We start from the raw sequence: 15,063 nt of genomic DNA, 5'->3' as shown, positions 1-15,063 counted from the left end.
GTGCCCAGCCAGGCCTGCAGCTCATAGATTGAGAGCGGGATGTACTGCGTGTATCTGCGTGGTGGCGGGGGGAAGGGTGGAGGGCGGCAGCGGTGAAAGCAGGGCCGCGAACGCACGGCCTGACCAGCAAGATGGTGGAATGCGAGCACAAACACAAAAGACTTTTTGCAAGCTGCTGGAAGGCTTGGGGTGCGCTGCTTGCACGGCTGCTGGCTCGCCTCGGGGCCGCTTCCCTCCTGCCTCCCTCCGATGACTTGCCCCGCATGCCCCCACGCCAACCACCCTGCCATCTCGCCAACTTCTGTCGCATCCCTCAACTCTGCCGCCCCCGCTGCTTGCCTGCTGTTGAAGACCCATATCTCGCCGTTGACCGTGGGGCGCGGCACGCCGTGGCCGTTGTAGTGGAACAGCACGCGCTCCTGCTTGGCTGTGCGGCGGCATGACGCGGCGAGCTTCTTGACGTCGTCCAGGGTCGGGTCCAGGTGCATCTTGTACTTGGCCCGGGGCTGCCACCGCTCGTATTGTGCCTGGAGGTTCTTGCCTGCACACCAGCGCGAAAGGGACGGCACACAGCCGTGGCAGTCAGGCGTTGGGGTTCAGACAACCAGCAAGCCGCAAGCTGCTGCGCTTGATGCTGTATGGCGAGCCACGGCCTACCACAATGCTGTGTGACAGGCTCGCCCCCATGCCTCACATCATCAGGCTGCAGAGTGATCCACGCTTCAAACCCACATGCGCCCGCATTGCCGCCTGGCCGCGCACCAATGGTCTCCAACGCTTTGGCAGGCTGCATGCTGAGGGGGTCCACCCAGCACTCCAGGCGCGCGCAGGGCGAGATCTTCACCACGTCCGGCGGGTCCACCCCGATGTTGAGACACAGCACCTGAGGCAGCGGCACAAAACGGCAACGGTGGGCCGGGGCTGCGGCATGACCGCAACGGCGACAAGCTGCGAAGATGAGCACTGCTGTTGCTATGTGCTGTGGGCGCCAGCTCGCCTCAAGGCGGCGGGGGCTGCAGGTTCCAGTCGTGCGGCTCCTCACCAGTGCCACCGCCGTGGTTTTGAGCTTTTCTTTTTGCCGCCACTTGTTGACCACCATGAGCGAGCGCCCTGTGCCTCTCGTGTCGCCCGCTGACGCGCCATCGCCCGCCTCATGCCGCTCCTACACAACCAAGCACAGTCAAAAGCCTCATCATGGTGCAGAGACGAATTGCGCGCCGTGTGTGGCTACTGCCAACCCACATCACTCCTTACAGGTGTAGTGTAATTGCATGCGCCTGAAACCGGCAGCAGGAGCACGCTGCCGACGACCCGCCCCAGGCGCGAGCACTCGGGCAAGAACATCAAGCACTCTGCAGCAATCACCTGGCAGAATAGCCGCACACTTAGCCTTCCTGAGGTGCTGGCACCCTCGTTGGCAGCCTAAGATAGGCATGTGGGCCCCCAAGTGAGCCGAGATCTAAGTAGACCGTGCACCAGAGCGTGTTTGATCACTTACCGGATCATATACGCTCAGCCTGCGGATCAACTCGTCGGGGAGGCTGCCGCTGGGCTGTGCGAGCAACCCTGGGCCCCCAACACTGCTGAGTTGCCTCAAAACGAAGCGTCCTCCGTGCTCGTCCTCCTCCATAACTGCTTGAGCGTGCAAGCTGGTTGCCGCGCCTGCTCGTGCGGTCCTGCACTAATGTCTAGATCATCTTTGGCCACCTGTGAGCGAACGGCCGCTTAATCAGCAACTTCAATACCATTGCCGGTACGCTCCTCTCGAAGGTCGGCCGCAACCTGCTTTAGCACACGTCCGGTGCCGCTGCGCCCGCGTTGCGGCACTCGGGTTACGATGCTTGATGTTGCCCTGCCCAGGCCGTGCCGTTGTGCAACAGATGAGATGCAGCGGCAAGGGGCTGTAGTACTGCGAATGTACTTGTCCCAACAGTTTTTTGCTTGAGGTTGCGTCCACGTGGAGCAAGTTTGGCTTCAGAGACGTAGACTGCAATCTGCCGGCCAGTGAACCCATCAACACCACGCGCGCATAGGTTGGAGACGCCCCTGTCTGGCGAACATATTGTTTTCCCTTGTTTTGGGGTCTGATTCTGTGTGATTTGAATGAGGGAATATCATAAGTAAACGCCAGAGGGCTGAGCAGGTTGGTCCACAAGTGTATGTGCATGTGCCTGGGTGCACCGCATGCGTGTGGGATGAACACCTGTTACGCGAGGTAATTTGGGGTTAGGAGGTGCCTGCAGGAGGTGCCTGCAGCAGGTGAATCAAGGCGTGTGTGAATGGCCGTCACGTTGTTGAGGGTGGGCGGTGCAGGGGTGGGGAGCAGGCTATGTACGCTACGCGTTTCAACAATGTGCCGCAATTGCGTCCAGGACTGAACTCTGATAGAGTCCACATGAAGTGAATGTTCCACTAAATGCATGTCAGGTCTATCGTAGCCAATGAAAATTCGTAGTTTTGGGTGGACAGGCTTATAATTTCTAGGAAAGCATCAGTGTCTTTTAGACTGGGAAATTCCCAGGGTGGACAAAAAAATGGGTTTAGGGTGGACAAATGTATTGGGATAGACACATCATGAGTGCAATGGCTAACACCAAGACGTGTATGAAGAGGGGATCAGCAATATTGGATGAAGGCCCCAGTACGAGCATTGCACTACGGTCCTGCACTGCGCACTCACATTATCATAGCCACTACCCCTGCAACGCCCACGGTGCGTAGCTCTGCTTGCAGGCTACAAATTTTTCAAACGAACTCATTTGCTCTCATGATTCCAGGCAAGGCTTCAGAGCTCATGCACAGCCCATTTTGGTGCTTCATCTACAGTAGCGTTCTCTACTGTAAGTTCAGGCATGCCCTGGTGGCCCCAAGCACCTCACAAGCTATTTCATGGGTAAACTGATTATTCATGCTGACAGCCTAAGGATACGCAGCAGGCAGTACCACATGGTGCCACCAATCCATTTCGGCAATGTTTGGGCTGGTCACATGGCACGATGCCGCAGCGCCCGCAGAATTGGGCATACCGTATGTCGAATCAAACGTCGTGCGTGGTAGAGGCACAGAATAAATCATACACTGTGGCGTTTCGGAATACTCGCGGTACATATATGATGCAGTGACAGCTGACCGCTGACTTTGCGACACTGATCTGCGGATTTCGGAGTCCAGAGCGGCACAACTATTCTTAAGCGTGCGTCAAATATATCAGCTGGATTGGCGGCTGGAGCAGGTGAGTGATCATGCAACAATCCATCCCGCCAATTCATGCACTTCGTGATGCACTCGTGTTTTCCTGCGTGCCCCTGGCTTCTTATTATCAGCAGCCATCATATCACACATAATATAACTATTACTATTTCTGCTCTACCGTGCCGCCGGCGGCCATGCAGACCGTGCAGCCGGCACAAACGGCGACGCTGCGCGTCATCATCAGGAGTGTTCGTTGTTGGCAACCAAGACGCCGGCAGCATGGGCGCGCCCACAGCAGCCGGCGACATGTCGCCACGTTCAATCCAGCTGTCATCGGAGCCGCCGCTCTACGCATACAAGCAGTTAATTGTTGTGATCGTGCTGTCAGCAGTGGCGATCGTCGTCACGGCGCCCTGCACACCCAACGGCTCCGCCCTATGGTTCCTGGCGTTTTTCACCAGCATCAACCTGTTCAATGCCTTCGGCCAGGCGGCGCGAATGATCAGCGCTGTTCGCAAGCTGCGCGCCCGCGTGCTGCCACACTCGTCTGGCAGCGACGCGTTCCTGGGCGACGCCAGTGGTGTTGTCAGCATCGCCTGTGGGAGCTGCTGCGGTGGCAGGCCGGCGCCTGCATGTGGCTGTGGCAATCAGTGCGGCGACGACACATCTTACTTGCTGCTGCGCGTGGACGACGCGCCGGCATGGCGCCATGTTTTTGTGATCCCAAACTTCCGTGAAGACTTGGAGGTGCTGGCCGCCACGCTTGACCGCCTCGCATCGCACCGCCACGCAACCCACTATACCATCCTGCTGGCGATGGAGGAGAAGGAGGCTGCGGCAGAGCGCAAGGCGGTGCAGCTGCAGGAGCGCTTTTGCCTTCGCTTCAAGGCCATCCTCTTCACGCTGCACTCCCTTGATCCCGTCAACGAGATGCCCGGCAAGGCCTCAAACGTCAACGCGGCCGTCCGCCAGTTTGCGGCGGCTGTGCCGCCCTCGGACCACGCGCGCTATCTGCTGACCATCATGGACGCGGACGCGCTGGTGCCGCCCGCTTACGTGACACAGCTCGAGGCCACCACGGCCGACGTGGGCAGCAGCGCGGCCGACCATGTGTATGCGGCACCAGTGCTATTTGAGCAGAACGGCGCGGAGGTGCCGAGCCTCGTGCGCGTCACCGACTTTACCTGGGCAGCACTTGCAATGCAAAACCTCAACAACTGGACAGGGGTGGGGTTCCCCATCTCCAATTACAGCCTGTCGCTGGCCCTGGCGACCTCCATGGGCTACTGGGACACGTGGTGCGGGGTCTTGGGCGCAGCGGGTCCAGAGGTGTGCCCCACCAGGCGGCAGGCTGCAGGCTCCCAGAAGAGAATGGGGGCGGATTGGCATGCAGCTATAAGTATCCTTCACACCTTGAACAGATTTAATGCTCTGCAGACTTCGGTGGCATGTTGCTTAACACCCCTGGCTCCAAACCGCTCCTCGCTCCTGCCTGCCCCGACACCTTCCAGATCCTGACCAGGCCTGTAAGTGTGCCCAACCCAAACCAACCCCGATTGCCACGCAGGCCGGATGCCATTGGCGAGGACATGCACACCTTCATCAAAGCCTACTCCAAGACACATGGTTCGGCGCGGCTCTACCCCATATTCGCCCCAATCAACATGGGGCACGTCAACGCAGACGGTTTCTTTGCCAGCTGCAAGGCGCGCTTCACGCAGGTATGCAGAGGCGTGGTGCAAGAGAGCTCGCTCAGGGTGTGGGCAGCAGGCCCGTATGGGAGGATGATGATGATGCCCTCAATTTCATGGATGGCTTGCATCAACAGCAGCGGCAGCACGGTCCACGGGTACATGGGAGCAGCAGCACGTCTTCCTTACTCTCCTATCAACCCATGCAATCGGAGCCCTCCTGAGGGTTGCCCATGCATTGCAACAAGTTCAGAGTTTATCAAACTTGACTAAGTGGCCCATTCCCGTGCGAGTGGCTGCTAATGCGAGTGCCACCACCCCCAAACGCTTGTTCCAGTCTGAGCGTCACATGCGCGGCATCGCTGACACGGCCTATTCACTGCGGGAGCTGGCGAGCGGCAGCATGCCTTGCAACTGGCGATCGCTCATGGTCTTGTTTGGGTGCTGGGAGGCGCACCTCGTATCCACTGTGTCTCTGATCTCCTACATATTTTTGCCCATGCTGTACGGCGCCCTGGGCACGCTGGGTGTGCCCTGCTACAACCACCCGCTGCAACGTGCCGTCATCGACGGCATGGGGCGCGCGAACCTGCTGCTGATGGTCACAGTGCTGGTGTGCTTTGAGGTGACCCGCAACACATGCCGGCGCCACCTGTACGGCATGCGGAGTCCCACGATCCCCCACACCCTGCACGGCGTGGTGGTGCACGTGGCTTCATACCTGTGGCTCTTCATCGGAGTGTGGCTCTACACTGTGGTGCCAATGCTGGTTGGTGGCATGTTCTTGCAGTCACATCAAATAGCATGGATTGGCTGCTGCTGCACCACAGCTGCTGCTGCTGTTGCGGCTGCTGCGGCTGCTGCGGCTGCTGCGGCGGCTGCTGATGCTGCTGTGGAGGCAGCCGACTGTGCTGCTGACGCCGTTGCTTGTTGTTGTGCTGGCATCCTCAATCAATTGATTTACCGCAACAATTTGGTTTGGTGGACGCCACTCCCCCTCCACAGGTGGTGGTTATCAAGCATGCTCTCAACATTCGCAGGCAAGCTGGGGCTTGCATTGCAAGGGGCGCTCGGCTGCAAAAATGGGTGCAGTGAATGCTGATGGTCTTGGCCGCGCCAGATCTAGGAACAGTATTGGGTGGGCCATGGACCTGCATTGTGTAGAGATAATACCTGATTCAAGACGCGCTCGTCCTCAACCTGCTCTGCACCCCTCCCGGCATCTTACCTGTTGTACAGCACCAACTACGTGGTTGCGGCCAAGAAGGTTGCACATGATGATCAGGCGGCGGTGGTGGCGGCCTTGATCCCTACGAGCACGCGCGCAACAGTGGGGTCGTCGAGCAACGGCACCACAGCCAGTACGCGCCGCAAGTAGTCAGCGGATGGAGTACTGAGCAGCCAGGCGGCAACCTGTTGCTGCATGTTCACACGGCAAGGCCCCAAGGGTTCAGCCTGCAATGCGTATGCCAGTTGCGCGCGCTGGAACGTGCGGTCGGGAGGATGTTCGGAGTGCGAGCATGTTGTTGACGTTGATGCTGGTAGCCGGTCACATGTGTGCCATTGCACGGCCAAACAATCCTCGTAGCGCACAACGTGATCTTACCACTGGCCATGCCGCCATGAATGAGCTTTAACGGCAGTCCTTGCCTTGCCAGCATAAACCGTGGGCATGACATTTGGCATGGGTCCAGCATCATACTGCACCGAGTGCACACCAATTTCTTCCTTATATACTTTGGGGCTTGTTTCCAGGACATGGTAGAGGCAGGCGTAGTTTCCTTTCCTCAAGCACCACTACATGGCCCGTTCCAGCAGAGAGCCATCCATGCAGGCGTGGGCCGTGAACTCAAACCTCAGCATACTTGGGTTCTATCTGTGCTGTTTAGTATGCCAGCACAAAGAGTTTTCTTCCTTGGGTTTGCATCGCAAGGTCGATTCGTGCCCACTCTGAGGCGTTGCGCTCAGCGCATAGGCCAACAATATCAAGCGCGCAAGTCAAGTTTCCTTCAAGCGCTCACTGCTGTGTGTCCCTCCGCCTATGACTGACAAAACTCCGTCATTACTCGTGAAATGGTGTTACCAGATCAGTCAATCTGCGCCCAGGCGATGGTGCGGGCGCACGTGGCCGCGCATTTTGGCGGGCTGCCTGCTCATGAGCAGGAGAGTCAACAGCAGGAAGTGTGCTAGCGAGCAGCCGAGGGCCGCCTCTGTGGTGTTGATAGCTGGCATTCTACTGGATATGTATGCGGTTGCTGCCCCATGTCGCACAGTGATTGCCAGTACCGGGTGCTCATGTGCTGGCGCATCGGTCCCCATGCATCGACCTGTCATCGCGCTGAGAGATGCGCACGTGCCCACGCTTGCTCTGGCTGTTGCGACTGCAGCTGATACCGTACGTCATCTGAGTACGACTTCATTTATCATACATGAGTCAGCCTGCTGTACGAGTATGCAGTAATGCTACGGTAAAATTTACACAAGATCGCAACTTTGGCGAGCGCAGCAAGTCCTGGTCTTTGCTGAACACAATAGAGTCAAAGCTTTCGCACATTCTCAATGAATGCTGATCAGGAAGAAGCGCGGGCTGCGCCAGCCACCACAGCAGCAGCGCCCGGCGCTGCTCCACCTCCGGCGCCTGAGCCAACTCGGCAGAAATCCGGCGGCTGCACCATGTGGCTCAAGCACCGCCAGCGACCCTGCAACAAAAAGACGCCTCCGGGCCAAAGCCTCTGTCACGACCATGGGGGAGCCACCGAGTGCCGCGTGCCGTGCCCGGCTGACCCACGCCAGTGAGTCGCCTCAGCCTGCCGTGTGTTGTGCTTGCCCGCATGCTTGATTCTGTCCCCCAAGTGCAGAGTGCAAATGAACCCCTCCTCACACATTTCATGGAACTGTCTGTGTCCTGTGGCCCCCAGCACGGTGGCTGTGAGCTCTCTGGAGAGCCACCTGCGCAAGTGCACCAGTGCTAAGGTCGCCGCCTCTGTCAAGGTGGGCGCCAGCCAAGAGCGCAGCGTACTGCAGCAGCACGGGGACGCCACCAGGCCGTGACGATTGCAATGATATGATTCGCGGTGGCCCAGGCGGCCCGGTTTTGGGGCACTGTCACAACTCGTCGCCTCTCGTACGCCCCTTGGCACACCTTTACCCCCGCACCCGCCTCGCAACAGGCACAGCCCTTCAACCGACCAGGCATCAACATCGGCAGCGACATTGAGGAAGGGCTGAACGGCTATAGGGCGAGCGCACATGGTGGGGGCGCCCCCAGCCATGCGCTGGCTGACGTTTACGAGGCGATTGCGGCTGACCCCTTTGCCAAGGGCATCTCAAGCCGGCGCTTGCAGCTTGGGGTGATGGCGGGGCGCGAGGCGCTGCTGGCGCTGGTGGCCAAGGCGGACGCGGCACATGCAGCACTGCTGGCGGCCCACCCACGGGTGCGGCGTGTGCTGGGGGGCGCTGATGCGGAGGATGACAGCGAGCTGCGTTCTCGTGCCATGGTGAGTCTCCACCCTGGGCGACGGCTTTGCTTTGGCAGGGGCGTGCATGGTGGGTCGCGCCAGCTGGAGCAGCGTGAATTGTTGAGAAGGGCGCACGCGCACCTTGTTACGGCTGGCCGCCCAGCCGTCCGTCACTAGCTCATGCGCGTGGTGGGGTCGGCCACACGAGCTACCGTGATCCTCCTCAACACCCTCGCTTATCGCATCTCTTTAGCCAATGTCCCACCCCTCCGCGGCTATGCTCCCACTTGATGCCCCGTGTCTCTCCCCCTTCCCAACCTCCAGGAGGCGGACCCTATGAACCCGTTCAATGCGAAGCACGTGTTCCAGCAGGTGGGCACCATGTCATGGGGACATCGGTTGCAATTGTCATGGTATGCCAGAGGTGGTGGGCGCTTGGCAGGGCATCCGCTCACATCCTGTTGAATGAGACCGTTCGATCCCTGTGCGCCCTGCCAGGCATCGCTCGTGGCCAACATGGATCGTGTGGGCCTGCTGGCGGAGCCCTGCGCCACCGTGTTTGTGGAGCTGGGCGCCGGAAAGGGCTGGCTGTCAGCCTGGCTGGCGGGGCAGACGGGGGCGCGGCGCCTGGTGCTGCTGGACCGGCAGGTGAACTTCACCCTCAAGGCGGATCGGAGGCTGCGGCACACAGCCCTCACGCGAGTGGCCTGCGACCTTTCCGACCTGGACGCCACAGCGCTGCTGATGCACCACGCCGACACGGCTGCGCCACTGGTCAGGCCGCCCAGGCCACAGAGACCAGATTTTCCTGAGTATTGGCAGTGCAAGCAGCGGCTGCCGGGGCAGCAGCAGCAGCTGCATGGGGCAAAGGAGGAAGAGCAGCAACATCACCACCATCACCAGCAGCAGCAGCAGCAGCAGCAGCAGCAGCAGCGGCAGGGTGCCCGCTTGCCCACAGGCGTTTCGCCGGTGCCTCTGCCACCGCTGCAGCCGCTGGGTGACTTGGTGCCCTGGGTCGCGCACGGCAAGCATCTCTGTGGTGCTGCCACGGACATGGCGCTCCGGGCCTGCATTACTGCCCTGGCAAGGGAGCAGCAGCACCAGCAGCAGCAGCAGCAGCAGCAGCACCAAGCTCAGGGCAGCTTGCCACAGCATGGACACGAGGCTTCAGGGCAAGGCCCCTCGAGGTGCTTTCGACTGCGCGGCCTAGCTATTGCGACATGCTGCCACCACCGCTGCTGCTGGCGCACCTATGTGGGCAAGCGGTTCCTGGCCGCGTTCGGCATTGCGCCCTGGGAGTTTGAAGTCCTGGCATGGTGCACCTCTTGGGCGCTCTGCGGCCACACCACACCGGCCGGCGCAGCGCTGGACGGTGAGGAGGGTGAGCAGAGCGGTGACCGTGTGCACTCTCAGGGTGCCGGCAGCTGCAGCACTGGTGGCGGTGGCGATGCGCCTGCCAGCTCCACCAGCGCATGTGCCCTACCGCTGAACTTCCATCCAGCCGACATATTTGAGACCCGCGAGGAGCGCATGGCATTCGGCTTGCGCTGCAAGCAGCTCATCGATGCCGGCAGGGCGGCACGGCTGGCTGAGCTGGCAGCGGCGGCGGGGGCCATGACCCCGGCTGCGCAGGGCACTGTGGCAGGCAGTGTTGAGGTTGTTGAGTACATCGACTCGCGCTGCACTGGCGAGAACACCGCCCTGGTGCTGGCTCTGGGACGGTAAGGAAGAGGTGGCAAGGAGGTGTTGGGCCCTGCTTCAATCACACAAGTAAATAATCTTTGCTGTGAGCCATGAGCACGACTGCAAGTGCAAGCCACAGCCATCATCTGCATGCACATGCCCAGGCGTCCATCAGATGCGTGTGTTCCAGTGTTTCTGGATACCAAGGTCCGTCAGAAAGTGGCATCCATCAAGCAAGCTGGCAAAGAAATGGGGAAACCGCAATGGTGGCATTGCAGAACCATCATGCATGTTTGGAAGCTGGGCCATGCAAAACGGGCGTGCACGGCAGTGCAAAAGGGGCTTGTGGCAGCCCACAGGGCTTGTGGCGTCCGAAAAGCACCATTGCGCTGTTGGCCATTCGTGCAGACCACTGCAGCAGCGTCACAGCGGCTAGATGTGCACTGCGCTTGGGGGCTGCTTCATGAATGCCCTCAGGACTAAAAGCCACCTTTGGCTTGCCTCGCCCACGTAGACGAGCAGGTTGTTAGGGGGCTGCGCAGTGCTACGCAGTGCCCCTTGGGCGGCGCCCTCCACCAGCAACAAAAGCGACGTGCTTGCCGCGTAGAAGTTGAAATAGGGGCGCAGGAACACAGGCGTGAAGGGGGTTGATCCAGCCATTGGTGTTGGTGTGCCTTGATCGATGCCACAGACTAAGGAAGTGCTGTTGCACTTTCCTAGCCAATGCCCTCTTCCGGCCGCGCACCCTTGCCACCTCCCTTCACTCTTTTGCCAAACAAACAGAGAGGGGTACTGAGAGGTGAGAGAGAAAGGGGCGGGCACATGCGGGTGTCAGGGGCTCGAAGCCGTCATGCATGCCACTTTTCACAGAATTGGGGGCGAGGGCATCAGCTGCCGTTCGTCACATGTCCCTGTGCAGAAGGCTGAGCAGGTCCAAGTTGGTGGTAAACCAGTGCATACGGGGTGCTCTGAGCAGCCGAACGATCACCATGTATGCACACCCACTATGTGGCAGACACCAAAGCCACTGGCTGGCCACCTGGCAGGCCACTGTGGCGGCTGCAGCAAGTAGGCGGTATCGATCCAGGCCATGAGCCGCAACTGGTTTTTGCGCGAGCATGCTTGGGTTTTTTGTGCAAATCAATTCATCTCAGAGCTTCTCAGGCCAATGAAAGGACATATACTTTAGCTCGGCATGGCGTGTCCCAGGATTTTTTGAATGATGTAGAGCAACGCACACGGTTGCAGGCCAGAAGACGCCTCCTGCTGGCACCTCTCCATCCACTAGGCAAAACACCTCAGTGACATCTCTGACAACGCCACCCCAGCATTGACATAGGACCATATTCAAATATGCAAGTACCTGACCACTTGTGTGCACTTGGGTGCTGCCAGCCTTTTCGTGGGGTGCAAGTGGTCCAGCGGGAGCTTGGCCAGCTACTCCCTGGCAGCGACAGCAAGCCGGTGCCGGGCGACTGTTTTGCCCAGCTCCCAAGCTCAGCACTCTTGTGTCACGTGCAGCACATCGCCTCACTCTAGTTTCTGTGCAAATCATGCGCGCCTTGACTTGAGGTATGGAGCCAGGACGTTGAAGGTCCCCCTCTCTTTTATACATGCCCACCTGCCATTACTCGCAGTGACGCCCGCGCCGCCGTCGCTCCTGCCAACCAGATGTCCAGAGCTGCGTGCGCGCCCTTCATCGTAGCTCATATCGTGTATCTTCTTCCTGGACTGCATATGGAGCCATAACCACAACCCGAGAGCTTTCGGTGATGTCCCACACCACAGCCGTGTAGTCGTTGTCGAGGGCCCGTCACGCGCTCACTATTCATCTCTTAGTTCCCACAGAAGCCTCCAGCGCTGCTCTAAGGTGTGCAACCCAGCTTGCGACCCCGCCCAGGCTCTCCTATCACAAGCTGCACTCTACTCCGCAGCCTTTGTGGTTTACCAGTCGCACGTATCAGCTGAATATCGAAGCCCTGCAACCGGCGTTGGTCCTCACCGGCCGGCGCACGCGCGCACGCATCTCACTGCTCGTGCTGCAAGGTGCAATGGAGACCGCGCGCGACGCAGTCGGTGCTGCCGCCGCCAAGCACCCTCATCCTGATGACGCACATCTAGAGGACGAGCGTGCTCGCAAGCGGCTGCACTTGGTAGCGGATGATGTGACGGTGGCCGATGCAGTGGCGTTCACACCAGGGGCGGCAGGCGGGATGGCAGGCAAAGATCAGCGGCATGCGCAGCACGAGCATCAGCATACGCATCGCCGCGGAAAGGCAGTGGCCAACGGCGCTGCAGCAGCGGCGACAAGAACCGCCAGCGTCGGCACTAACGCTAGCGCTGACGCTGGCAGGGACCAGGCACCAGCCCGCAAGTACAGCGCAGGCGCCCGCTGGCGGCTACCGGGCTGGGCACGGCTCGGTGGCGGCAAGGTGCCGGCGCCTGCTGCCGTGGACGAGGCGGGCTACGTGTCATCTCTGACAGCCGACATCTTTGCCACCGTGCTGGCACGGGGGGTGGCGGAGGACGCTGAGCTGGAAGAGGCCGCGGCGGTTGCGGTGGCGGCCGGTGGCGGCGGCAGTGGCGCGGGCGGGCGGGACGCGCGGCGGCGGCTGGCGCCCATCACGCCCTGCCCCTCGCTCGCAGAGCCGACTGCTGCGCTGTCTCAGGGGTCTGGCTCGGGGGCCGGGCTGGCCAGCGATGACGAGGCCACCTCTGCTCCGCCGCCATCGGGGGCTGGTGCCTCGGCCGCGGCGTCCCGCACGCCCGCGCGGCTCAGCAGCCTGGGCAGCGGCAGCAGTGCGGGCGTGTCGACCGACGAGGCGCGGACGCCCATGCCGCGCATCCCCGAGGGCAGCGGCCTGCGCGAGCCTCCGCCCACGCCCGCCTACAGCCGGGCCAGCAGCCAGGACGTGCTGCCCTTTGTGCGCTCGCAGCCCGCAACGCCGCCGCCGACACCCCTGTGCCTCTCAGCGGCCGCGTCACTCAGCTCTCCAGGCGCCGGCGCACCGCTCACCGCCGCCGCACAGGCCGCCACAGCGGTTGCGGCGGCGGCGCGGCTGCAGCGCGAGGGGCCCTCGTCAGGCGCGCCGGCCAGCGGGCTTGTCACGCCGCACAACACCCCCCTGCGCAGCATGGCCAGCTGCAACGACGGCGGCACCTCATCGGGCGGCGGCCCGCACGGCGCGGGTGGTGTGAGCAGCGAGCAGCTGCGCAGCGCGATGGACGGGCTGGTGGCGGGAGCTGACCACCAGCGCCCTGACGGGGCCGCCGTGAGCGGCGGCCCTCAGGACGCGGCGACCCCCCCTGCCCGGCTCAACGGCTCGGTCTCACTGGAGCCGGCAACAGCAGCACCTGTGACGCCTCTTTCTGCAGCAGCCCGGCTGGCAAGCGGCCGCAGCTGCAGCTATCGCGTGGCAGCCAGTGACATCCCCCCAATTATCCCGGAGGACGGCCCCTCCAGTGCGGGTGACCTGGCGCAAGGCCCGTCCCTGGCGCTGCCGTCGCTGCGGCTGCACAGTGGGGCCAGCAGCAGCGCGTGGGCGGAGGAGCTGGGGCGTGTGCCCCTGGACGAGATGGCGCTGCGCAGTGCCAGCCGTGGCAGCACGCCGCGCGCGTCCGTGTCGCTCAGCCGCGCCTCCAACAGCAGCGTGTCGTCGCGCGACGACGCGCGCGACAGGGAGAGGTCCCTGGCCGACATCGCAGACGGCCCGGACGAGGGCGACGAGGCCGGCACGCCACGGCCCGCTGCGCTGCAGCTGCGCGCGGCGGCCGCCGGGCTCGCCACCATCGCCAGCGGGGGGTCGGCGTCGTCGCCGTTTGCGGCCGCGGCGCACGCGGCGTCAAACGAGGACAGCTCAGGCTTGTTGGGCAAGGTGGGCGGGGCGCGACGGGTGCATGGCGCGTAGAGGAGGGGGGGAGCGGCCGCGCACTGTGCAATCAGGGTGGTTGCTCAGCCCGAGTTGGCTTGCGAACGGGCATAGGCTGCCGGCTCGCGGCGCGGTTGATCTGGGCAGCCTACGCCAGGCCACCATGGGCACCTCTCCCACCAACCCTGCAGCACCACCCCCCTCGTTGCCCCCCGCCGCCGATCCCTCTCCAGGGCGGCGTTTTTGTCAAGCAAACAAGCACGGGCCCCTCGGTGCCGCAGCCCGCGGTGTGGTCCCATGCGGACGCACTGCCGCGCCCCAACCACGCCGTCTCTGAGCTCCCCCTGCCGGCCGGTTCTGCTGTGGAGGCGGACGGCCCCGTGGAGCCGCTGCGGGCCTTTGCGGCCGGGGAGCGCAGCACTGTGGACGCGGCGCGCCCGTCGTCCACGCTGAACCGGCGGTGGCGCGGTCTGCAGCGGCTGTTTGTGTGCTGCATGGCGCAGGAAGGCAGAGTCAAGTGATGCTGCGCAAAGATGGGGATGAGCGGGCACAATTCAGGGGCCTTGCCTTGACATGCAGGCACGTGGTGCTAGTGGTGGTGGCTTCTGCTGTGATGGCAGCGTTCCACATTGCAGGCCTTCTCCACACATGATGGGGCCATTCTGCTGCCGCTTTGTCGGCATTCTCATCCTGGTGTTCAGTCTAGCATGCAAAGGGTACCATGCGGTGTGTATACTGAGGGGTGTTGAAGCCCAGGCAGTGTAGGTAGTGGCGGCTGTAGGTGGTAGTGTAGTTATCCTGAGTTTTCCGTTGAGGCGGGTATTTCACAAGGCCGTGTGCAGCAGATGCATGTGCCAGTGAGTCAGGGTGCATCCCTGGGGGCCATGCTGCACCACACGGTGCATGGTGCAACCCAGGGTCTCAAAAGGTCACTGGCGGCGCTGGCATCGGAGCAGGGATGGCTGTCCATATTCGCCCATGCTGTGCTCGCAGAGCGTGCAGCGTCGTGTGGTTTTGCGCCGGGGAACCTTGGCTCGTCACAGTAACCTCAATGTTTTCACCTTGCTTGCTGGGCCGTCAGCGGATGGCTGCGACTGGGGGCTCTTGAAGTTTCACCGAGAAATGAGCTGCCGGGGACGTAACAGATGGGATTACAGATGTCTTGTGCTC

The 15,063-nt window shown here is 61.7% G+C and overlaps 3 protein-coding genes across 3 annotated transcripts; 2 read left to right on the top strand and 1 right to left on the bottom strand.

Moving 5' to 3' along the window:
- Positions 1 to 21: 21 nt before the first annotated feature.
- Positions 22 to 1,099, bottom strand: MNEG_4145 (Regulatory-associated protein; the record flags this gene model as incomplete). Its single annotated transcript, XM_014047379.1, has 4 exons — positions 22 to 54; positions 300 to 541; positions 733 to 883; positions 1,043 to 1,099. 4 exons carry the CDS (start codon positions 1,097 to 1,099, stop codon positions 22 to 24), a joined length of 483 nt encoding a protein of 160 aa, XP_013902833.1.
- A 2,372-nt stretch (positions 1,100 to 3,471) lies between these two features.
- Positions 3,472 to 5,842, top strand: MNEG_4144 (hypothetical protein; the record flags this gene model as incomplete). Its single annotated transcript, XM_014047378.1, has 4 exons — positions 3,472 to 4,490; positions 4,760 to 4,913; positions 5,221 to 5,652; positions 5,714 to 5,842. The coding sequence occupies 4 exons, from the start codon at positions 3,472 to 3,474 to the stop codon at positions 5,840 to 5,842; spliced, it is 1,734 nt and encodes a 577-aa protein (XP_013902832.1).
- A 1,906-nt stretch (positions 5,843 to 7,748) lies between these two features.
- MNEG_4143 (tRNA guanosine-2'-O-methyltransferase TRM13 like protein) lies at positions 7,749 to 14,414 on the top strand (the record flags this gene model as incomplete). The annotated part of the gene is made up of 7 exons (XM_014047377.1): positions 7,749 to 7,874; positions 8,054 to 8,380; positions 8,666 to 8,713; positions 8,840 to 8,989; positions 9,332 to 10,062; positions 12,378 to 13,899; positions 14,127 to 14,414. 7 exons carry the CDS (start codon positions 7,749 to 7,751, stop codon positions 14,412 to 14,414), a joined length of 3,192 nt encoding a protein of 1,063 aa, XP_013902831.1.
- Between the last annotated feature and the right edge of the window lie 649 nt (positions 14,415 to 15,063).

The sequence above is a fragment of the Monoraphidium neglectum genome (assembly GCF_000611645.1).
Source record: "Monoraphidium neglectum strain SAG 48.87 unplaced genomic scaffold scaffold00559, whole genome shotgun sequence".
Classification (NCBI taxonomy): Eukaryota; Viridiplantae; Chlorophyta; class Chlorophyceae; order Sphaeropleales; family Selenastraceae; genus Monoraphidium; species Monoraphidium neglectum.
Note: the sequence above shows the minus strand (reverse complement) of the source record. Positions and strands in the feature narration are given on the sequence as shown.